Source organism: Pungitius pungitius, chromosome 13 (genome assembly GCF_949316345.1).
Source record: "Pungitius pungitius chromosome 13, fPunPun2.1, whole genome shotgun sequence".
NCBI lineage: Eukaryota > Metazoa > Chordata > Actinopteri > Perciformes > Gasterosteidae > Pungitius > Pungitius pungitius.
Window position 1 is genome coordinate 8191498 of NC_084912.1, and position 23926 is coordinate 8215423.

The 23926-nt window shown below is 43.9% G+C and overlaps 1 protein-coding gene across 1 annotated transcript; it reads left to right on the forward strand.

Moving 5' to 3' along the window:
• Positions 1 to 1887: 1887 nt before the first annotated feature.
• LOC119214043 (semaphorin-4G-like) lies at positions 1888 to 23236 on the forward strand. The gene is made up of 16 exons (XM_037465429.2): positions 1888 to 2208; positions 6446 to 6773; positions 10517 to 10659; positions 11854 to 11916; positions 12029 to 12127; positions 12330 to 12423; positions 12499 to 12612; positions 13349 to 13503; positions 14362 to 14537; positions 15394 to 15538; positions 16212 to 16434; positions 17169 to 17284; positions 17367 to 17521; positions 17913 to 17971; positions 18443 to 20864; positions 22488 to 23236. Exons 2-15 carry the CDS (start codon positions 6548 to 6550, stop codon positions 19444 to 19446), a joined length of 2772 nt encoding a protein of 923 aa, XP_037321326.2. The 5' UTR covers positions 1888 to 2208; positions 6446 to 6547; the 3' UTR covers positions 19447 to 20864; positions 22488 to 23236.
• The last annotated feature ends 690 nt before the right edge of the window (positions 23237 to 23926 follow it).

A 23926-nucleotide genomic window follows, 5' to 3' on the forward strand; every position in this document is an offset into this window, starting at 1 on the left:
TGCTCAGGACCCCGTAGTGTCACATCAGCTTCAGGCACCAAACCTGCTTTTGCCGTAAGATGGTTTGGGTTAAAATAAGTGATTGTGAACATTTGGCATGGAGTTAAACGCAAAGGTTGGGGAAAATGTTGTCCCTGACGACATAACAAAAGACTCTGGGAACACATACACTCCTCTCAGCACAATGGTCTATTGAGATCAATGCTTCAGAGCACCAACATGCTCACAATTCCAATAAACCGACATGCTGATGTGCAGCCACTTTATGCACACCACGTTAGTCTATTGTGTTAGCAGCATGCTATCATCAGCTAGCACTAAACTAAAGTCGGCAGGATTCATCCTCTGGATTTGTGAATGTGTTGTGAATCTCATAGTTAAAATATTTTAGTGATGCATCAACAGACTGATGAGCAACGTTTACCATGATCACCATCTTGTGTAAGATCAGTTTAGATCTACATTCCTGTACAATCTATTTATATCCATCTTAAATGTGGCCAGACTTTCTCTCTGGTTTTAAATGTTTTGTGTGGAGATAGACTTCTGATCCATGAGGTAATGGACATTAAACAGCATACACTGGGGGAGACAAAGAAGTGCTGCAGCCTTTGATGCAGGCAAACTAAGACATCCACAACCTACTGTATGTCGTCAGACGAAGCCACCACTTTTTCAGGTGCCTCTGTTCCCATGGTAACCAGCCACAGCCATACTTCTTTGTCCATAGGCTCCGGTGGAGTTCCTCTGCTGTGTCCCTTTGTGAGTTTTATGGGGTTAATGCAGCTGAAAGTTTAAGACACAAACCCAACGTTGCACAAATCCACTTATAAAACGCAATGAGGAATTGAGATAAAAGTCAGAATTTAACGTTTTGACTCACTGCATTTATAATTGATACACACATTAATAATGGACTAAAGTGCTGATAAAGACTTTCTCTACTCGTCATAATCAGAGCTCTCATTGATATCTGCAGCACAAACCGCTTTGTGTTGTGTTGAGCAGCGCTAAGGTCTGCAGGGTACATGCACACAGATACATATCTGATCTATGTTGCTACCATTATCTTACGCAATATGATGATTGAAGTCCCATTTAGATCTCCTCAAGGCATGTTATTCTATTGGATTCGTGTCTATCTGAGCATAGTAACGGGGAAAGTGATGGATTTGGCTTTCCTCGCTGACATCCTTGATAAACGTTGAGCTGCTGTGTACATAACATCCATATTCACTGGATATGAGATCTGCTGCACCATGAAGCTCACCCAATCTAGAGATGAAAAATGAAATTTTACCCGAGGGTTTGGAGGAAAGGAAGGCGAGGAGACAGATTGGGATCGTAAAGTGGAATTAGGCCTGAATGAGAGTGATGAGTTATTTCATAACACTACTTTAATAACAAAGATAGGCTACAGTGAAATTACCAAACCTGTACTCAGCATATTATTTGATATTGCTCTTTGAGGGGATTTTTGGGGAAATTGTAGCCTCAAACCCTTTTAAGTGTATATGGTAGTCTTAATAGAAATAGTGGTTTTATACACTACCACCATTCTATCGATTTTAAAGCCATTTAAATACCAAATATTTATCTGTACCACAATCCTGACAAAGGTATGTCCCAATGCCCCGCTCTTTGCAATAGTAGCTGCAGTGTGTACGTCATATCGTGGCAAAGGGTACAGATTCAATTTATTTTCATTTTTTTTAGGCATAGAGTGCTCAGGGTGAGGAATGTACTGTACGACCCACACAGTCGAAAACAAGGTGCCGTCGCATATGACTCCCTTCAATCAGCACACCTGGTTGCGTGTAACTCCCTCCGTGGCCGCCAGGTGTCGGTGTGACGCCGCTCTGCGGCATCGATCGGACAGGTCGCGTCCACTTTGCCCCACACGTGCACACTGTCCTCGCGCTGCTGCGCGTCGCGACACCGAATCAAAGTGGCACAGCGAGCCGACTCTCTAATCACGTCAAAAAGCATCCGGCGTACCTGATCCACATGCAGGTGGAGAAAGGAAGGGAAAAAACCGGAGAAGTGGTGAGAGTCGCGAGGGAGAGAGAGAGAGAAAAGAAGAGAGAGAGAGAGAGAGAGGAAGAGGGAGGGAGAGAGAGAGAGAGGCGTTTAAAGTCCACTTGGATTATCTTCAGCTCGAGGAAACGTTCATATCTTCCTGTTCGGGGGAATTTGTGCGTGATTCAGGTAAGACGCAATTATTCTTTCACAGCCAACGCAAAAAAAGCCCGTCTGAGTTTATATACTTGTTTCTATACTGTGCAGTGATAGTTGTAGGTTAGAATTCTCTGTCGTCGCGGCGGAATCATTTGAATCTCCTTAACAATCTTTCTGACACGTATGCCATGGTGCGTTGTAGACTTGTACTCCTTACAGGCTTTAAAAGGCGATCATTTTATCCAGTTAATGGGATATTTCTCCGAGGAGTCGAGTCCATTCCGACAGGTGTAAGATCTCACCCACTGAAGCAAGAATTGGGCTCGTGTGTGTGTGTGTGTGTGTGTGTGTGAGTGAAATTGCCTAATTGCTGTATTCCCGGTTGACCCATTCAGTTTGACTTTACTGCATCGCTGCGTTACAACCCGTTGGGGGGGGGGGGGTCAATCCGGGCAAAGTAAAGCTTTAGCCTGCACGAGGAAAACATGTCAAATAAACCGGTGGTGGTGTTAAACGATTTATCGGCTTTTTTCTTCTCCCAAAGATGAGTGATCGGTCATATCCGATCCAAGCTGATGGTCTTTGTAACTGGGATGTAATCATTAGTATTGCGAAACCCATTGAACCCACCTATCTACCCTTTTTAGGCTTTGAGAATGCAAGATAGTGTTGTGGTAAGTGGAAGGAAGCGGCTGGAATAAATGCAAATATCTGTCATCTCATTGTTATGTAGTGGGTGTCCCTCTATGTTCTCTTCCTATTGTTGATTATTTAAATTCTTTTCAGCTATTCAAATTGTTATGATTTTATAACTGGGCAACATGCATCCTAATGAAAATAGGCAGCCCAGTCAAGTCAGTGTGCTCTATTATTGATATACAGGATTTATTCTTCACTGTGAACATGCTATCAGTCCATGCATATTGACAAACCATATACCAGCTCAGTGTTTGCTCATTATTTTTCAAAAATCACTATCACTAATGTAATATTGTTGGAAGAGGGATTCTTCCTCTGTCGCTATTTTCATCACCAAATTGAGGGTTTAAGGCCAAAGCGTCGCTGTATACAGATTCCCATTGTGAAACCCTCTGAGGCAGATTTACAATTTCCTATGCTCTAAATGTAACCGTTATAAACTCGTGTCTGAATTGACTGTATTCCTCTCCTTTTTCTTGAACAAGTTTGATGATTATATCTAAACGCCCCCTCTAGACCCCCAGAGGCCATGAGTTTAAACTTGAGACTCCCAACCAGGGCCACGTTTATTCTGCCGTTAACTCCGGAAAGGAAAGATTCAAGTGACTAAAATAAGCGGTGAAATGTGGCAGTAAATAACATTTCAGTGACACACTGCCCATACACGGTTGTGTCTCCTTTTGTTGGGTTGTCAGAATAACTCCAGTGTGGGTTTATAGAGCTCAGTGTTACACTCACAAAACATAGAGCTACAGTACTAGGAACAAGAGTTCAGTTCACTTGGCTTCCTCTTGTCTGTGTGCGAAATAAGAGTGTTTATTTTTTTTTAAAGCCGTTTGTCTGTCAGCTGAAACGCAGCTAAAAGGCTTTGACTGTCATCTTTTCTACCATTTTTCTCACACGCACACATGCTCGCACACATCCAGTTTCGGTTCTTTTTGAGACAATCGTCTGTGGATGGAGCCGTCGCCGCAGTGATCCAATCTCTTCCATCCGGGCTGGTTCATGGACGTGTTGCAGTGGCGTGATAAAATCCATCTCTTGTGAATGAAAGTCGTGGCATCGAGAGCCGGCAGCGAGATCCGGGGGAAGGCCGATTAGGAAGGTCAGGTCGTCGGTGGCAGAGTCACACGGAAACTCCTGCAGGGCCCAGCCCTCGTTTCTCTCCTACATGCCTCTCTTTCTACATTTTCCTAAAAAGTTTTACCGGCGGGCTCAGTGGCCAATTAACAATTTGAAAGCGCCGTCTGCATCTAGTGGGTCCGGGGGAACTCTGAACACGTCAGGACTAATCTGTATTTCAGATGAAAGAGAATCGTGAACGCCACGTTGGCTCTTTGGTCTGCGCCGCTGGACATTCAGTTCATTCATTTCACCTCCTCGCTCACGGACTTCTCTCTTTTGTTGGTGCACCTGTGAAACATTTCCATCTGAATAGACTCTACCTCCCCTCAGCGTCGCGTGACGCCACCGGTTGACTGACAGACTGATTGACTGAAGCGTTTGGACCCGCATCAGTCCTTTTTGAGTGATTTGGTGTGCAAGAGTTCGATAAACGACATACAGAGGCCCCCCCCCCCTCCTTGCACCTCATCTGCCACCTTTATCAGGGGAGACACACCTCCACAGGGTTTGATGGGCCTCAGGAGAGACGGCACGTCCTGAGAGAGAAACGCCCCACTGATGTAATTGGTGTCCCTGAGGTATATTTGCCGTATTGGAAACAAGATGGAGCTGTAAAAAACGTCAAAAAGTAGACACTAGTTGAAAAGTGGTGTTTCCCGAATGGCTACATTTCATTTTAAGCTGAAGAGCAGTTGTCACTGTGTTGGGAAGATATCCTGATGTTTAGGGGTCAAGGAGGGGTTGTATATTTTGACTCCTGTAGAATGTCATACACTTTTAAAAAATAATTTAGATTGCTTTCCTACATTCTCATGGCCGTTGATTTCATTTGTCTCCATTTCAGGGCAGAAACCCCTTTGTATACACAAAGATTGAATTGACTTTTATTTCCTCAAACGTAATTTCTGTGTGTGTTTTGGGAAAGTAAAGTATCCAAGAGCTTGAACAGTAATAACTATTTAAAGTTTGATTAATCTGGCAATTCAGTTTTTAATTGATTTAATTATTCCTTCCATATATTTAAATGGTGCCCATCAAAGGTTGTCGAAGAATTGTGTTTTGATTAATGATGGATTAAAGAGAAACATCACCGCTCACCAGGTATCAAACTCTGCTCATGTAGAACGATAATGAAACGTAATGACAAAAACATCTGCACATTGAAATCTGTGCAATGATATTTTTAATAAGCCAGCTTTCAGGAGCAAACTGTAATCTGTAAGCCTGAAACCTTCAAAACCAATACTGAGGTCCTTTTTTTAATATATAGAAAAATTATGAAAGTATCCAACGCAAGAGTGTTGCATGTTACTCTCACGTGGGTATAATGGCCAGTTATTACATCAGTGCAGTCAGTACATTAGCTTGTGACTGCCCACCTTTCTCTTCCTATCTGCTGTTTAAATAACATTCAGCAGTTTCTCTCTGATCCACAGCGTCATGCGTGTCCATGTGTGTCACATTATGCCCTGCTAAAGCCAGCTGTTGTCATGGTGTCAGCCCAGAGGCCCTGAGGGACTCGGTGTGAGAGCAGTCACCACGGACACCAATGCTTCCACTTTTCTGCTCTTTTTTTTTGAATTTTTTTGCATCCATGTGTGTTTGCTTGTGATTGAGTGAACAGGCAGCCTAACTTGGACATTTTTGGCTCTTTATTGGGCAAGAGGCATGCTTTGTTGAAGCGAAGCACTTCAGAGAGTGACCGCCTACATTTTGAACCGCAACGTCATTCACTAGGGCAGATTTGTCCAGCAGTTAGTATTTAGAAAAAGCCCTATATGTAGGATAAATAAATGTATGTATTTCATTTTGAGGGGTTTTCCCTTAGACGGAGGTGGATTTTTAAGTGAGAGGCAGTGAGAGTGTGCATGTGTAGGTGTACGTGCACTGGTCCATGTGATTGGGACACACAAAGCTCTCCTCAACATCCCTCCCTTCACTCCTTGGAAAAAAAGCCATCTTGTCTCGTGGAACAACATTCAATTCAACACACACACACACACACACGTCTGTGTATGTATTTACCCCTCGTGCACGTCTATTGTTTGAACTGGTTTCACCTCATCGATCCTGTCTGCGCTTACTTCTCAAGTGTTTGCCTGTGACATCTGCACGTACCTCTGTTTGGTGAAGGCCATTTGCCCGCATGTGTTTAGACTGCTGCTCGCACATGGCGAGACTTTGCGGTACGGAGAGTCGGCCCGGTCTCACGCGGCCCCATTGATCTCCAAAGCAACCCATATTTTATTGAGCGATCACACTGTTGCTCTTTCACATCTCTGTCGTCATCCTCCACATCAGCTCATTTGATATCTTCAGTTCACCAGCGTCACTTCTTTTTTTAATTTTTTTTTTTAACTTTCCCTCTTATGTATCTCCTTGTTTCGGTGGGTGTGGAAACGATTATTAACAGTTTTTATGCATCTCCTGCATTGTTTTTCAGGTTCCTTGGGTTCCCTGCACAGCTCTGTGGAAGAGGCTTCCTGTCTGTGCCAGTGACTGTTTGTGAGTCCCATGGTGACCATGTTTGTGTGAGTGCCTTTGCATGCGTATACGCCCTGGTCGGAGAGTGTGCGTGTCTGTGTCTGTGTCTGTGTGTGTGTGTGTGTGTGTGTGGGTCCGTGTTTGCGTCCCAGCGGAGATGCGGGGAGCTCCGTCCTCCGCGCTTTGCTTCCTGCTGCTGAGCTGCTGTGTGTGCGCAGCAGCCGGCTACCCGTTCAGCACGCCCCTGGACCTGGATGTGACTCCACGCGTCACCGTGTTGAACAGCGGTAAGAAAGAACTCAAACACACAGTCCTGGAAGATTTCAACACTCTTTATCATTTGACAGTCAAAATTGAATTAGTTAAGTACTTTTTAAAGATGACTTCTCACTAAAATATGAATGCACTGCTTTACATTCCGATCAGCGTTTCATCAACGTTTTCTTTAAATAAAGATCATCTCCATCTGGAAAGAAACTTTTTTTCTTGTTCAGTCCCTTCTGGCTCCTTCTTCTTTGTCTTGTTTTCAGTTTCTTTATCGTCTCCGTCAAAACTCAATCGCATTTTTGTGCAGACAAATGAGATTTCCTACGGTCATTCTTGCACTTACTTTATTTTATTTATTCTTTTACCAAAATGTGATTTATAAATAAATGTACCGTGTGACTGTAGCCTGAGGGGCTGCAGAGACTGAGGCAGATAAGTGAAGTGCGTATACTTTGATCTGTGCGCAGCATCCAGGGAGACTGACACCACTGTCGGTCGTTTTTGAAGCAGTGTTACCATGACAACTCTTGTAGTATGGCGTAAGACGGCCGAATACAGTCATTCTGCATATGTGGGCAAGTGTGTGTGCGCGTGTCTGTTTGTCTAATAGTACTGTTATCTGATGCTGGACTTCATCAGTGAGAGACATTTTCTTTCTATTTGTCTCCATTTCGACCTGCAGCCAAATTGACTCCATTAGAACAATGACTCTCATTGACTCTCTTCGTAGAACAATGTCCTTCTCCTCCCCTTCTCCTTGTCCAACAGTTGTCCTTCTCCTCTCAATAAAATCACCTAGTTGCACTATCCTTATCTATGTTCCTCATCCCCCTCCTGCTCGGCTTTGTGTTACGAGCCTTTGGTGATATCTTTATCCTTAAGTTCCTGTAAATGATTGGTTAGTGCTCGAGCCTGCCCACAGGTCCTCCTACACAACTCGTCTCCTTGTCTGCTGCCCCGTCACTCTCTCCTCCACCCCCCTCCTCCACCATCCATCTCCCTGCCTCTGCACCTAGACTCTTTTTGCTCGGCCCTCTTTCAATTATTTTTAGTTCGCTTTTCACGCTGCTCTTTGTTTCTTTTGTGTCCCTCCTGCTGATGTGAAGTCTTCGATATACAAACTTACCTCAAATCCATTTAATCTCTGTGTTTCTTAGCAACCTAAAGAAGGAAAAGCCTGCTAACCTGTGGGGGGTAGTTAGATTAAACACATGCACACACGTCCCTCCTCATCGCAACATTACCATAAAGAAAGTTAAAAGATTTAAGAGAGGGACGCCGTTAAGGGCTATTTATTTAATCTAAAAGCGCTGAAAACAGCATAAAACACATCTAAACATCTCAATTCCATTATTCCATTATGCACACTCTCATCACTCAACCTGTCAGGTATTTGGGGAATTATAGTCGGTGGATATAACTTTGTTTATTCAGAACCTCCTGTCGGTCCGTCAGGATACGCTCAACCGTAAACAGGCCTGACAATGAATTGAAGGCTGTCACAGCCGGTCACCTAGAGGTTTGAGGTTTGAGGTGTGCGTGCGTGCGTGTGTGTGTGTGTGTGTGTTCCTGAACACAGTGCTGAGGATCCTCGAAGTGATCGCTCTGGCAAATAATATCAATCTGGGCCTCCTCTCTCTGCTTCCCGATGAAATGAATGAAACACCCCTTTTCTATCGCAATTCCTGTAAGCTGAAATGTGTTGGCAGGTGTAGTTAAATCTCTTCTCTGCTGCGTCACACTCTCAGCGAGGTGGTTTTCAGTTACATGGCTCCAGCTGTCAGGCATTGTGTCCTAATAGTCGGATTACGCTGAGGAAACTTAGGCGTTACCTCTGCCGTATTGCATGGTTTTCTTTCACAATGAAGCACTTGTATCACACAGGCAGAGCTGTTGTTTTGTTAATCCCGTGCAGGTAGGGCTCCCTCTTTCTCCTGCTGCGGATGATTGAGAGAAAAGTAGACACCTGATCAGCCAGGAGCAGTCTGCGATGGGAACTGGCTGCAGCTGAAGTAAGCAGTGGATTGTGTTTTGCAGCAGCTGAGAGGAATCTTAATGACAGCTGACCTGATATCCCATGCAGTCTTCTGAGTTGTGGTGGAATGTTTGAGGAAGCAGGAAGTCTCGCGCTCTTCTGTTTGTCCGTATTCAGCTATTGTGCACCCACAAGCACAAAAGTGACTTTCATGTTTATATTGCTTGTGATTACTTTATATATATATATATATATATAATATAATGTGCACACAATAGTCTGTTCATCTTTCATGTCACATTGTGGTTGACTTGTGGAGATCTTGAGGGTGTAACGTGCTCCTGTGACTGTTGACAGTTGTGTTTACACACGCTAAGTGGCGTCCTGAGAAACTGTGTGCTTAGAACTTGCATAACTCTGGCATCTCGGGACTGCAGAGAGGGACCTCATGACATGACATGACATCTGAGCCTGTGTGTGCTGTACAGTCCTTAGTGTTGTGTATTGGTGAACCTCATTCTTGTCCTGTTAAAACGGATGCATACCAATATAGCTTTGAGAACTGGACGGGGTTCCCGCACACAAAGCAATAAAAACCTCCAACTACAGAAACTTGCATTAAGCAGAAGAGGATCTCTGGAATCTGATGTTATGTTTGGCCTCTTTTCATTATCTTCTCCCCCAGCAGAGCGGTGTGGGATAAACATAATCCCTTGGCTTTTATTGTCCATGGTGGGGTTGTAATTTTATCTCTAGTCAGGGATATATATAAAGTGTTTCAGATGCCGAAACCCACCAAATCGAAGCATTTGTTTTATCTGCGTTAACTGCAAGGCTCTTATTTATTTCTTTGGTCCACTAAAGAAACATTTCATGAATTTTCCTCTATTTCCGCTGTGAGGTTGCTTTTTGTGGTTTTGAGTGTTATTTGATAAAGATCCCAATGTCCTCTGATGCTGTAAGTTTGTTTGCCTGGTCATGTATTTGCCTTTTATTATTTTTTTTAATATATTTTTTCAAACTTTTCTGCATGATGAATGACATCAACAATATATCATCTTATTTGTACTTGCAGCACTAGAAATGAGTGAGGGGAAAGTCGGTGGGTAAACATTGATGGCAGAAACGCTACCCTAAATTATTGCTACTGTCAAAAAGCAGTTTGTATAATAGATCTTGCATTTCCTATTTTGTGATGTGTGGGTGTGTATTTTTCTTATTTCTGACTAAACGCAACGCAACCAACTGAGTCCTTGAAAGTGATTTTCTGTGGAGCGGGAGTACAATGGAGTTTAAAAGAATCCTTTATTTCTCTTCGCCTAAAAAAAGAACCTCAGATTCAAAGAGCGAGGCCTCCTTGGCGCTTTGCAGCGACGTTCGACATTCGTACGGAGAGAAATCCATCACAGGAGATGAATAGATTTCAGTTCCTCTCTTTATTCTCATGCTGTCAGCTTTGATTGGAAAAACGCTCATTCTTTTGCTTTCAGAATGCCCCGGTCTGATGTCATGTTAAATGTTCTAACGGCATTCAGAACAGAAGTTTGGAGAAAAAAAAAACATTTTTATTATTATTATTATTGTTTTAAATTATCAGATGAAGATATAATCTGTTGTTACAGATAAGTCAATTCCATGGAGTGTTTTAGAAAACATGCTTGTGAACTATGACTATTAAAGATATTCCCAGTGGAAGCGGAACAACTAAAGAAAAACTGGTTCATGCGTATTGTTGTTTTTTTGCATTAGAAATGTCCTGCTCATTTACGACCAACCCTTCTCTCTCAGGTCTGCAGGGCTGCAGACGTTTCCCGTCCTCGGCAGTCGGCACCATGTTGCTGGAGGCCGACAGCGAGCGTCTCTTCGTCGGGGCCCGGGGAGCCGTTTTTGCTCTCAATGCCTCTGACATTTCAGCCAGCTCTGCTCTCACCGTGAGTTCCTTTTTGTTTCAGCGTCGCGTCGCGCACCCCGCCGGCTCTTTTAAAAAAAAAAAAAAATCTCTGCCACTTTATTTGCGTTACACAACGCAGGAACTTTTTGGGGCAACAATATTCTATTTTGAGGCTAAACCATTTATTCCCATGTCACTCCTTGTGTGTTTTTGTTTTTGTGTTGTATTACTTTTAGCACAATGACTCACTGTTTCGCAACAGGAGCATATTGCTTCATTAGCATTATTAGGGGAAAAAAAATGAACTGCTGTATTTTCTAACTAGAGAGATGCAGAATTCATGTTATTATAATCCCCACATTGGAGTATGTTAACCCAGATGCTTTTTCTAATTTATTCAGTAATTAGCATACTACCTGTACCTCAATCTGATGTTGCCAGTTTTGACTTAAAACCCCAGAGACCCAACAAAAAGTAAATGAAGCTCATTCTGATTCTACTTTATATTCCAGTTTGGTGATTGATTCCCATCATTGTTAAAGTTATAATCTTTAGAATTATGTTCATGTCAAATTTCTGACACGTACATCACTGGAATGTACAAGATATTTGACCATTGTCATTATATCAATCAACACTCATTACCTTCCTGTGAACTATATATAATATTAGAAACCTATTTCCTATTTATACATCAATGACCAACACGTGTGTTAGAAGGTGTCCCATATTTGCTTTTGATGACACGTGAATGAGTGTAGTTCTCAAACTAGGGCATGCTTCCGGAAAGTGTCTTAAAAGTTGACCGTCTCCTTTGAAACAGCCGGGGAAGTGGAAAATCCTCTTTCCTCCTCATGCTGCTGTGTTTGTGACAACCTGACGTTAAGCTGTTATGCTAATCATGTAAATACAGCGTTGCGGTCTGTCATTGGGTGTGATGGCTGGTGTCTGTGCGTAACACTCCCTCGCAGCCTCTCCTGCTGGGAATACACCTGTTACAGATGTCTTTGTGTCAAAAGACGATGCAACGATACGGGGCTGTTCAGCAACACAACGAGTACAAATGCAGTGAGGTCAAAATTCCTCACCTGCGAAATATAAAGGCAAAAAATCAATTACTCTGGTTTATCTGCGGTCAGATCTGTTGTATTTCAGTAAAATGTGTTAAAGTCAGTGATGGGAAACCATCCAGTTTGTGGTGGGCTCTTACTGTATTACATGTGCTTTGTATCAGATCGAATGGGAAGCCTCCCCCGAGCAAAAACGTCAGTGTCTGCTCAAGGGAAAAGACAATAAGGTAGGCATTCGGTTCCTCCACATGCCTTTCTTTTCTTAGTGGGTTTTCTCCTATGTATTGATATTTGTTTCTCCACCATAACATCTTCCCCGGCTTTCTCAACCTCTTCCAGACGGAGTGTTTTAATCACATCCGCTTCCTCCAGAGGTTCAACTCAACTCACCTCTACATGTGTGGGACACATGCCTTCAGACCCCTCTGTGCATACATAGTATGTCAAAGCAAAATGCATTACAAAACTTTTGTTAAATCCATTTTGATATTTCATTTTATAGTAAAGTTGATGATCCATAGCGTCACTGCTAAAAAAGTCATCTTTTTTTAATTTACTTACGATGCTTCATGTATGGTTTATTTATTCATGTAAGGGTAAATTTATTCTCCTCTCTACCCAAATGTTTTGTCCCGTCTAGAATGAGGAGAAGTTTGTGATGTCGTCCAAGCCCGAAGAGGGCAGAGACAAATGCCCCTACGGCCCGACGACGGGCTACACCGCCCTCATCGTCGGTAAGCCCTTCAGCGGTCGGCCTCCCAGAGTTTCACTAAAGTGCTCTAGGATCTGATTCATCGGTTTTCCTGCAGACCAGCAGATGTACACGGCTTCTCAGTACGAGTTCCGGAGCTTTCCAGATATCCGCCGCAACTCTCCGTCCCCCACGCTGAAGACGGAAGACGCCCCCACGCGCTGGCTGAACGGTGAGTGGATCTCCTGCAGCAATAGAAGCCCTTCAGCATCGTTCGGTGGCGAGGTAGCAAGGTTTAATCTGCTCAAGTAGCTACTTGATCAATAATGCATTAGTCAATAATTCTTAAGGCGTTACAACTTGGTCAGTTGTTGAAAGACTGATTATTATTTGATGGCCAAAGTTCACTGTGACCTCACAAAACGCTTGTTTGGTCTGAACCTATTTTGACAATTTCACATAAACATCCAATGGGTTGAGATTAGGAAAACTACTTTGAATTGCTTCTGACGGTGTCAGTGTCACACTTGTTTGTCCAAAATGTTTCAACACATTGTCATGAATGTCTTAAGGTAGTGTTATACCGGTTTATCATATTCACAGTGCCAGTGCTGTCATTGGTGTTTATCTTAAGCGCAGCCGCACAAAGCTACTAGAAGGAATTTGGACTCCTTTGTTTGTTATTATATTCGTCCAGAACAACGTCTCCTTGTTGTATTGTTTGTTTTCACTTTCGGTTTTAACTGTTTAGCACTAGGATTACCACTCTTATCTTATAAGACGAGACAGGTAGTATAAGATGTTTCCTTTTATGTTTTGGTGCGACACCTCTCGTTTTTGGGGGTAGTTTGCGGTAACTACTACACCTAGTTTTAGGTTGTCAAAAGCAGCTTCTTTGTCAAAGCCTCAATCAAAAAGTAAAAATAGCATGGTGCATTAGTCAGTGCATCTCTTCCTCCCCCATACAGAGGCAGACTTTGTGGGCTCGGCGCTCGTGAGGGAGAGTTTGGGCAGCAGCACCGGCGACGATGATAAGATCTACTACTTCTTCACCGAGAAGAGCCCGGAGCAGACGACGACCTACAGCCACAGCCGGGTGGCACGAGTCGCTCGCGTTTGTAAGGTAATGGTGGATTCAAACATGCGGGGTGTGACTCTGGTAGAGAGCGATTGCATCAGACTAGCTGGAGTGAAGTCCTTGATGATGATAGAAGGGGTAGCTCTAATAGACGAGGCCCCGGATGGGGAATGCATTTCCGCGATTAGAGGAGCAGAGTTTGCAGCTGATGAATGGACTGCAGCGCCGCTGTGCCTCTCAGTGCGAGGGATGGATGACGGACTGTTTAGCATCCCCCACTGCCTACGAGGTGAGTGATTCACATGTCCTGCTGCCTAGGCGGGGGTTAAGAATAATGGGCGCTAGCTTTTCAACTTGATAACCTTGTTGTTCTCTCCTGTGGCCCCTTCAGAATCAAGTCAGTTCACAAGTTCTCTCCTTGAAGTTGTGTCGGCATATTTGTTCATTAATCTTGATAGAAAATGCCTCGTGGCGGGATGTGTGACATTTGCACTTTGCCACAGGAAAAATGCAATTTTTAAGCTTTGATCAAAGAGTGATGTCGGTTTCTGAGTTCCCAAATGAAATGTGGCCTTGAGTCAAGCTTTTCCAATATGACCGTCTCAAGAATATTTCACTCTTCAGGGGTGCTGCAGTCTGCTACGGGACAGAAATACACACTTTCACACAAACCTGTAGACTACAGTGGGGAGTCTAACAGTACCGATAGGACGCCATAAGCTTGTTTTGTTATTGCTTTGCAATGCCATCTGTTGCAGTCTTTAGGGGGGTTCAGTTCCCCTTGTGTGCCACCTTGAGTCGATTGTTAGCCACATTTTTCATTTTTCCAGGGCTTTACCTCATTTGACACTCCTCCCCTCCCTCCTCTGTTTCTCCTTTCCTCCCTCGCCCTCTTTCCCTCAGGGGGACCAGGGAGGCCGCTTAACTCTCCAGAAACGGTGGACGTCCTTCCTCAAGGCCAGGCTCACATGTTCTCTGCCCGAGTACGACTTCCACTTCAACATGCTGCGCAGCGTGTTTGTCATGCCTGGCTTGACTCCTCGGGACACGCTCTTCTACGGAATCTTCGGCCTGGAGTGGTGAGTGGGAAAGCGTGTTAAGATCTCCGGCTTACAGGGACTTTGAGGATGCAAATGTAGGAAGAGTGAGATAAAGATAAAAGGCAGCAGCAATCGATACATAGAGAAAGTCGAAGGAGACAGGAGGGGATGAGATGAAAGGGAGGAGAACTATATCATTCAAATGATGTGAGGAAAATAAGTTGGGAGAGTTTTACTGCAGCTTGAGGGGAGAATATTAATTAGAAACACAGATTTAGATGGACAAAAATAAGTAAACCCTGTTTATTTCTAGACTGTGTCTCTTCCTACTTGGTCCTTGAGCAGAGAGCAAATGACAGGTTTAAAATTCATACTATCAGTTTGTTTCCAGGAAGATCTTTAATGTTATAACTGAAATGGCACTTTGTAGAAACTAGTTTTTAGCTTTTCAATGTGCATTCAAGCAGGCAGGTGTCTGCTGGAAAGTAAATGCTATGCCAAAGCAAAAGGTTCTGTGGTGCAGAAGGCATGAACAAACAATGATTGTCTTTGGTTGTTTTTGGTTGTCGTGTTGCTGCTGTGTCACTTTGAGCTCCAACTCTCCCACTCTCCCGTTTCTAACTCCTACTACACCTCTCTGAAATCATTTTGCATTTTCCTCCTCCTCCCCCTCCCCGCTACTTTTCCTGGAGATGTATATGCCTTCTATGAATCCTCCTACTATCTGTGTCAGTGCTCCTCCCCTCTGCCCAATACCGTCCCCCCCTCCCCAGTGCACCACTGATCTACGGTACTTCTACTGCTGTCCCTATGGCAACAGCAGGTTTACTGCTGTTATTGTTCGCGGGCCTGTGCCCTGGGCTTTTTCTCACTCGGCCTGTGTTGCTCTCGGTAGGAAAAACGTGAAGGCGTCTGCGGTGTGTCGATTCTCTTTGTCTGACTTCCAAGAGGCCTTTCAAGGACCATACATGGAGAACCAGGAATCTGGCTCTAAGTGGAAGGAGTACACTGGAAAAATCCCTGACCCCAGACCTGGAACGGTAAACACACCGACACTGCTGGCCTCTCTGCCTCCTCCACACAACACGAGCAACAGGAGAAAAGTCGCCCTCCCGGTTGGAGAAAACGCAATCGAAGAATGCGATTCAAAGTAAAGATCGAGAAGAACAGAGGGAAGATGTTCATCGAAACACAACGCGCTTATGTCACTGAAACTCGTTTCTATGCCGAATAACTCCAACCCACAGCTTTGGGGACAATGACTGTGCAACAGTCGTTAGCGTTAGACATTATCCACCGTAGTGTCATTTCAACACTTTCTGGGACTTAATTTTAATGGCCTTATTAAATGCAGCGGCCAAGGACTTTAACTTGGGAGCGTGAAAGCCTCTTAGAGGCGTTGCTTGACGCTAAAATGTTTTCAGTCAGGTGCTCAGAGCGCTGAGTCGCCTGCATGTCGGCTCAAGTCGGCCGCTGAACTCTCACAGTCTCATTCTTGTCCATGTGAAAAGATCTTTTAATTTTTCCCCGCCGACCGTCTCGCTAAGCCTCATGACATCCTCCCTGCCTTTTCCGCTATCCATCTCTGTTAACAGAGAAGTTTATTACAAGGGATCCAAAATTGTCTCTGTCCTCCCTGCAGCCCACATCCTGCCCCATGACTGGCTTTTCAATCACTGCTCTCCTCGCTCTCTTTGACTGCTTTTCCAACAGTGTGTCACTGACGCTCTGAGGGCCCGGGGCATCAACTTCTCCACCTCCCTCCCCGATGATGTACTGAACTTTGTCCGGAGGCATCCCCTGATGTCTCTGCAGGTCCAACCTTCGGACAGACGACCACTTCTGTTCAGGCGGACCACGGACTACACGCGCACGGCCGTAAGCGCGGTGCAAGGCTTAGATGGACGAACATACCATGTATTGTACATCGGGACTGGTGCGTATCAATTCATGTCCGGCGTAACAATTTAACATTTGGGGAATATCGACAGTCAAATGAGAAAATATATTACGCTTTTACATCTGCTCACCAATGGTAAAGCTACAGGGCAGCCAGCAGACAGACAGACAGCTTAGCTCAGCATATTTATTGGAAACTTGTCAAATGGTCACATTTCAATTAGGTTGTTTATGTGTTAAAAGGATGTGTAAAGTATAGTGTCCAACATGTTCCAAGGCAATTTGGTCTGCAATCAAAACATGTCCATGAGGCAGAGAGTGTTGGAACAAGGGTTAATTTAAAGCTATACATCCGAACACTACTGCAGGTAATTCCAATGCAAACTTGTAACCAACTTCTTCGTTGGTTTTTACTTCCGTAAACAACGCAAATAAACCATGTGAATTGAACAAATCAATTTTGTTTGTTTCTTGCATTAAATGGATTTGGATAATGAGAGAACTCGCATCTTGCATATCTAAACCTCCAGCATGGCTTCATTTAGGTTTCAAAATGTTGTCAATATGATCAGATAGATCTGTGTTTGTCTCAAGTCTTTGCAATTTAATTTGGAAATAAATAATTCCATAACACAGTGGTTCATTGTTTTGGAGACAGAAATGAACCTCATCTGTGTTTGTAGCACTGCTTGCTGTGGTATTTTAAATTCTGATGTTCCTCTCTCTGTGTTTGTGTGTGTGTGTGTGTGTGTGTCTGTGTGTGTGTGTCAGATGACGGCTGGTTACATAAAGCTGTAGAAATCAAGGGTCAGCTTCACATTATCGAGGAGCTCCAGCTGTTTGAGGAACCACAGCCTGTCAACAACCTGCTGCTGTCAGCCAAACAGGTATCACGGTTGACCATCTCATGCACATTTAATGAATAATCTCTCCGTCCTGCAGTGTTAAAATACTCTTTCTCACCACCAGATGAGTGTATATGTGAGCTCTCCGTCAGGAGTGGTGCAGCTTCCCCTCTCCAGCTGTCACAGATACACCTCCTGCTACGACTGCCTCTTTGCCAGGGACCCTCACTGTGCCTGGAACGGAGCCCAGTGTGTGGCTGTAATGGCTCAAGCAGACAGGTGTGTGTGTGCGTGTGTGTGCGTGTGTGGATTGGATGATTAAATACTGCAGGTGGCCTTTTGTGTGTTTTTGATTTAAATAACCTCAAGTATCGCCCTGCCCTGTCAGTGTCAACTCCCAGGAACTATTGCGTAACCCCAACGCTGGCAGAAACTGTGATATGGAACAGAGCATGCAGCTGTGTTCTGAGAGAGTACTGATTAAACTAGACTGATTAGCTTATTCAGTAAAAAGCTGTTATGGAGGACATTCATTATATGGGACAGAATGTAGCACACAATAGAAATAGAAAATTGAGATCTCAATGTACCTGACAACAATTAGCTCTGTTAGTGCGCGTTTAATCTTTGCAGGAATATACTTAATGTTGTCTTTTGTCTTTCATTATAGATCCACTTTAATCCAGGACGTCCAGGAGGGCAGCAAAGGATGTGAAAACACACAAGATGGTACGCAGACATCTCATCTGCAGCTAGGTGCTGCTGCTTAATAAAACGTTAAAGATGAAAGGGAGATTAAAAATAGAAATGTTAGGAAGTACTCAAAAGATGCATGGTTGTCATCAGATGGCATGATGGGCTCTTTGAAATGTGATTATGCACACTACGTTGGCAATATCCTCCTTTTCCCTTTAATCACATTTTTTGCCATCTCTGGAGATAAATCTGTTTGATATTCAAGGCAGGCGAATGCCTTCTCACTCCTCAGTATCAATCAGATCCTATATAGCATCTTCAGCCCCTTTGTTGTCCTCTGTCCGTACTATAAAACAATAGCATGGATTAAAACATATGGAACTGGAGTTAATACCTCAATAACTTTAGAAAGCCTTTGATCAGTTAAGTAGGTGTTTTAGCAATTACCATAGAAAATGAGTCAGGAGTGAAACTGGACTCTAGGTATTCATGTCTGTGTTGCAGACGTTGTCGTGCGGAGCCGCTCGGTGCGAGTGGGCGACGACGTGCTGCTGCAGTGTGAGCTAAGCTCAAACCTGGCGACGCCCCTCTGGACTCTGGACGGCGGCGAGCTGCAGGGCTACGGCCTCAACTCTGGCTTCAGAACCGGCACGGACGGCCTGCTGATCATCGAGGCCCGGCAGGACCAAAGCGGGCTCTACACCTGCTTTGCTGTCGAGAACGGCATCAAGGTTGCCATAGTTACCTTCAACGTCACCATCCGTCCCGACCTGCCCCCGGCCCCGCCTGTTGAGCCGACTCAAGACACGTACAGGTTCTTTGCCACCGTGCCAGCCCCCACTGGGCATCCCTCCTCAGAGAGGCCACCGGCCCCGGCACCTCTCCTGCCCCACTCAAAGCTGCTCTCCCCCAGGGACATGGAGGCCGTATATCTGTCCCTCATCACCATCCTGGGAAGCCTGTGTGTGGTCCTCACCGTGGTGCTCGTCTACGTGGGCTTCTGCCTGCGAGTGGGCAACGGAGGGAAGTACTCTTTACGGGCCGCCGCTTCAGCCTACCCCAACAGCAAGAAGCACGGCAGGAGCAGGAAACAGCACAGGAGCTCCTCCCTCATGGAGCTGAAGACCATCTCAAGCCACTGCAACGGCAACGGCGTTTGTAATGGAGTTTCGAAGAGGCACAACGGCGACGTCCTGGATGGAGGCTTCCTCCAGATCGTACCCGGACAGGCTCACTCGTCACCCAACAAGGAGCCCCCTCCCATGGCCCCTCCTCTCCCGCCAACTCCGCAACACGCCTCCTCCGAGTGTGACTTCCCCAGCGGGCTGTCGGCCACGCTGCCCAGCGTCCTGCGGAGGATGAACGGCAACAGCTACGTGCTGCTGAGGCAGAGCGAGTCGGAAAGCTCGTCGCCGCTCTGCTCCTCTTTTGCCGAGGAGCTCAACAAGATCTTGGAGAAGAGGAAGCGCACTCAGCTGCTGCCACGACCGGACGAGAGCTCTGTGTAGAGAGACGGAACTCCCCCTGTGGTGGGAGGACAGATGTGTTTTTCTTTTTTTGTATACCTGAGGCCAAAGTGCCTGTCACATGACCCATTATTGTTAAGGACTAACACGAGGAGGGAGTCTTCACTACATTCCTTACTTTGGATTTTATTTTTTACGATTCCACATTGAGACATTGCTTCTTTTTTAACTTGTGAGCTGCTTTTAAACTTTAATTCACAAATTTCCCAACACATCCCAAGTGAGAATGACAAATTCCAGTGAAGGATCGAGCATGAAATGAAAAGGAAGTGCAATCTACCTCACCTTTATACTGCTCAGAAGGACTTCTACAGTGTCTGTAGTCTGATCCGAGCATAAAGGCACAAAATGGTACACACGGACTCCAGCGAGGAGCAAAGCCCTGTGGGAATATAAATACACAAGCAGACTTCTGCCATGTGCCGGCCAAATTTGGCTCGATTCAAACTGGAGGGCAGCTAGCCAAAGTTTGTTTGCACTGACAAGTGCGCAGATGGCCTATGCATTTTTAAACATGACGTCCACATAATATACATATTAAGAGGTGTGGACATGGTGAGTGAGGAAGTTCTGTGTGAAATATTTTAATTCTGACTTAATCAATTGCAATATCATAACTCAGTGCTTTACATTGGCCATCATTAATAAATGGTGAATTAATCATTATTTAATATTATTAACCTTCATTTGGAATGAATTATTCAACCACATTGAAGATCATTTTTAGAATTGTTTAAATTCATCATTAATTGAATTTTACATTAATTTATTAATTGATGACAATAACATGTGGTAATTATAAGACATTCAATAACCTCAACCTCCACAATTATCTGATATGCAGTTAATCTTTAATAATTGTATGAGTATTTGCAAACACCAATAAGCATAACTGTTATTTGCAGCTGAAGCTCACCACTTCGTAGAGCCACATGTTACAAACGCCATTTAATATATATTTGGACACACATTCAATTGAATGAAGTGATATAAGTGATCTATAAGTATATAGATATACAATTAGATAGTAAAGAAAAACCAAGGAAAAAGTATGAAAAGTATTGAATAGTGATTAATTCACCAAGTTTCAACAAGACAAGCTGAAGAAAATATGACAGTATTATTGACTTAAAGGCACTTTAAGTAGTTTTAAAACAAAGCTAATGGAAGCTATCATGGATGTGGATTCTGCAACCTGTCGAGAACCAGCAGGGTGGAGGAGCGTTTTGATTGGCCGTTTCTCACTATGAAGAGCTGCAGCATCAGAGGCCACAACTGGACCTTGTTTTTACACGAAAATACTGACTTTCGCAGCTGAGCCTCAATCCACAAATGAGCAACACATGACATGAGACAGCAGCGCAGAATGACTGAGGCACAGCGTTCATCAAAAGTATCAGGTAAAATATTTTTTCTATCTTACCAACAAATCTGCACAGGCATGTTTTCAAAGAAGCACTTGCATGAATGGATCATGGAGATTAGTGTGTGTGCTCATTTCATCAGTGCTCTGCAGACTGGATACCTGCACAACACCGAGAGGTTCAGAGATGCATGAATAAAAACATCTGCTGCAGTCTGATTTACAGTTGGCTTCACGTATATTTTGGCTCAGTACACCACAACGGTTTTTGTAAAACAAAACAATCAAGATGTGCCTTGTGTGTGTGTGTGTGTGTGTGTGTGTGTGTGTGTGTGTGTGTGTGTGTGTGTGTGTGTGTCATATCAGTGAACCACAGTGAAGCTGGCGTTATTTATGGCTGCCAATGGACAAACACATTGCCTTCACATTTGTTGATGATGCACAAAATTGACAAAAGTCAATGACTTTGCAGACTGAGCGTGCGTTTCACTTGCTGAAGGGAAACCGGCCGAGAGGCCAGCAGGACCTGCAGGCAGCTGCAGCCGAGGCCTGCGGAGCACCACCGGGGATGAAACCCAGTCTGATATCCATCCATCACACTTCAGTCTGTCATCAACGGCAATGGATCTGCAACCAAATTGTCAAAGTGACGATTTGATTTATGATTAAGTCACATGTGTTCCCTTCAGGGGGGATCATGAATACAATTTGTTGTAATTGCTACACAGTTTACCTGATTTGGATGTAACTACCTTGAAATTGAAGCTGAAAGTCTGCACTCAAGCCACGTCTTGACAGCTTCATCTCAAATCCATTGTGGTTGTGTACAGAGCCGAAATGAGAACAATTCTGTCAATATCCAAATATTAATGGACCTGACTGTTCTGTAGCCCCTCAAACATTTATGAGAGAAACACAGCCATGGATCTCTTTAAATCAAACTGAGACGGAGGACCTTCACTTTCATTCCTGAAATTTCAAGAACAAGTATTGAAACTAAATGTTAGGAAACTAACATAATTCTGAATGTTTATTCTTTTCGCTTTCAAGTTTATAGTCAGACTAGCCATTATCATTCAGTATCACACGGTATGTTTCCCTTATCAGGATCCTCTGCATCTCACTGTCAGAAGGTTGCATCGATTAAACACTTTTCTGACCTTATTACTGGAAGCCGGATAGAAGAGCGTTTGATACCTTCCCCGGGGATTTACACCCTTAAGCTCCCAATTATTTCGGACTGGGGTTTTTTTTTTTTTGGTTAATGTATCAAACTTAAAATGTAATAACATGAAGTATTGCGGCGTATGCTGCACGTAGCACTTCATGCACCAGCATAGACGATGCTGCAGCCTCCTTGCATCACTATGGGGTCAGAGTGTGAGATGCTGCAGTGAGAAGCCCCGCTTTCGAGTCAGTGGCGCCAATCAAACCCATGAAAGGAGAATTGTACTTCACACTTTAAAATCCTTGGTTATAACAAGCTCTCTGACCTCATTTCAACTCGCGTGAAGACATTTTGAAGACCAAGACTCCTGTGATGACACTTAAAATGTGTGTTAACGTATAAATACTTTCTGTTGTTGTGTAAAGTAACACACAATAGCGACACGTTGTTTGGTACGGGCCTGAATATTGTTTTCCCTCTTTCTCATTGCAGGTGTCACGAGCACTGGTCAGTTTGAGTTTTTCCTAAACGTAAAGCTGGGGAAACCATAAGGGAATGAACAACTGGAACGAACACTGTCTGTTTGATGCTAACCCGTTTGATACATGATATGTACAGTAGCTTTTTTTTCACAATTGCTGCATGAATAATGTTTTGACAGTTTTTTTTTTTTTTTTTTTTTCTTAATGTCAAGGAAACAGTCTCTTATTATTATTGTAAAGATCCACCGTTAATGTTTAAAAAGAGCTCAGTGAGCCTAGGCAGAAGAAATGGATTTGAGTACAAAAAAAACCCATTGTGATGAATAGAAGCACGGTAGACAAAAGCATGCAGAGGCTGTCCCAAAACCACACAATGTTTATAACTTACTAATGGGAGGAAAAACACCAATTTACCTACTCACACTAACCTATTAACTTGGGCTTATTAAGCTTCTCTTTCGATGTGATGTCCGGGTATTGTTTTGATCGCTGTCAGCATGACACCTCATGCTTGCGCACAAAGAAAAATGACAAAATTAAACGGAGAAAAAAAAAAGGGCACTATGTTCATTCACATTTCAGTCATTAGTTCAAATAAAGTTTTGTACATCCACCTTTCCCTGTCTTTGTCATTGCTTGTGTAAATTCACAGTTGCCTTCCCAAATTTGACAAAGATGGCCGGGTGAAACTAGTCCGTTAAGCAAATGGATGAGTGGATGAATGTCGATGGACTCTGAGGCAGTAAATGAGCATGACGCTGGTACGGGAAATGTTGCTGGGGGGGGGGTGGATGTTCCAGGACTGCTTCAGATCCAAATGTTCATGTCCTTTTGAAGCATTACAAGAGAAAATGTATCTCCGCTTTTAGAAAAGCGCAACCTGCTCTTATTTTTAATCTGTACCGGTTGAACTGATCTTTCAGGAATGCCTCAGTCAATATAGAAAACTGATTTCTCCACCACCCATGTGACCTTTTCTCATGTTGCCGTGTGACCCGGCAGCACCCAGCTTTCATGCAATAACTCTGCTGTTGAAAGATACTGCTGGCGGCGCGACAAAGAGGACGACCTGTGTCATGCACACACAGACAAACGGGGCCAACGGGTCACCTGTAATGGTGCCAGGTGCCTGTGGATTAGACGTCGTGGCACGCGAATGGCAAACTGTCACGGCTGGTGTGTTACATTAACATTATGACAGTCATTAAATCATATAGCACTTTTAATCACAAATAATTACTACATTATTTACTGCGTCTTATTGGTGTAAAATGTGCTCTTCGGTTTGAACAAACTGACAAGAGATTTGTGTCCTTGTGCTATTTGTCTTGTCCTTTGTTGGGCCTTTTAGAAATTCAGATTAAAACACATTTTCTATTCCTGGACTAGATCGACTCCCCAGAAAAGAAATGATTTCAACAGATCTTTGTTCCTTTTGAATTCAAGCTG

What these genes read in the sequence shown, in the direction of transcription:
- LOC119214043 (XM_037465429.2), top strand. Translation starts at nt 6,548, where the DNA reads ATGCGTATACGCCCTGGTCGGAGAGTGTGCGTGTCTGTGTCTGTGTCT. An exon ending in CGTCACCGTGTTGAACAGCG is followed by an intron (nt 6,774 to 10,516) that starts GTAAGAAAGAAC and finishes CTTCTCTCTCAG; the next exon opens with GTCTGCAGGGCTGCAGACGT. An exon ending in GACCCCTCTGTGCATACATA is followed by an intron (nt 12,128 to 12,329) that starts GTATGTCAAAGC and finishes TGTCCCGTCTAG; the next exon opens with AATGAGGAGAAGTTTGTGAT.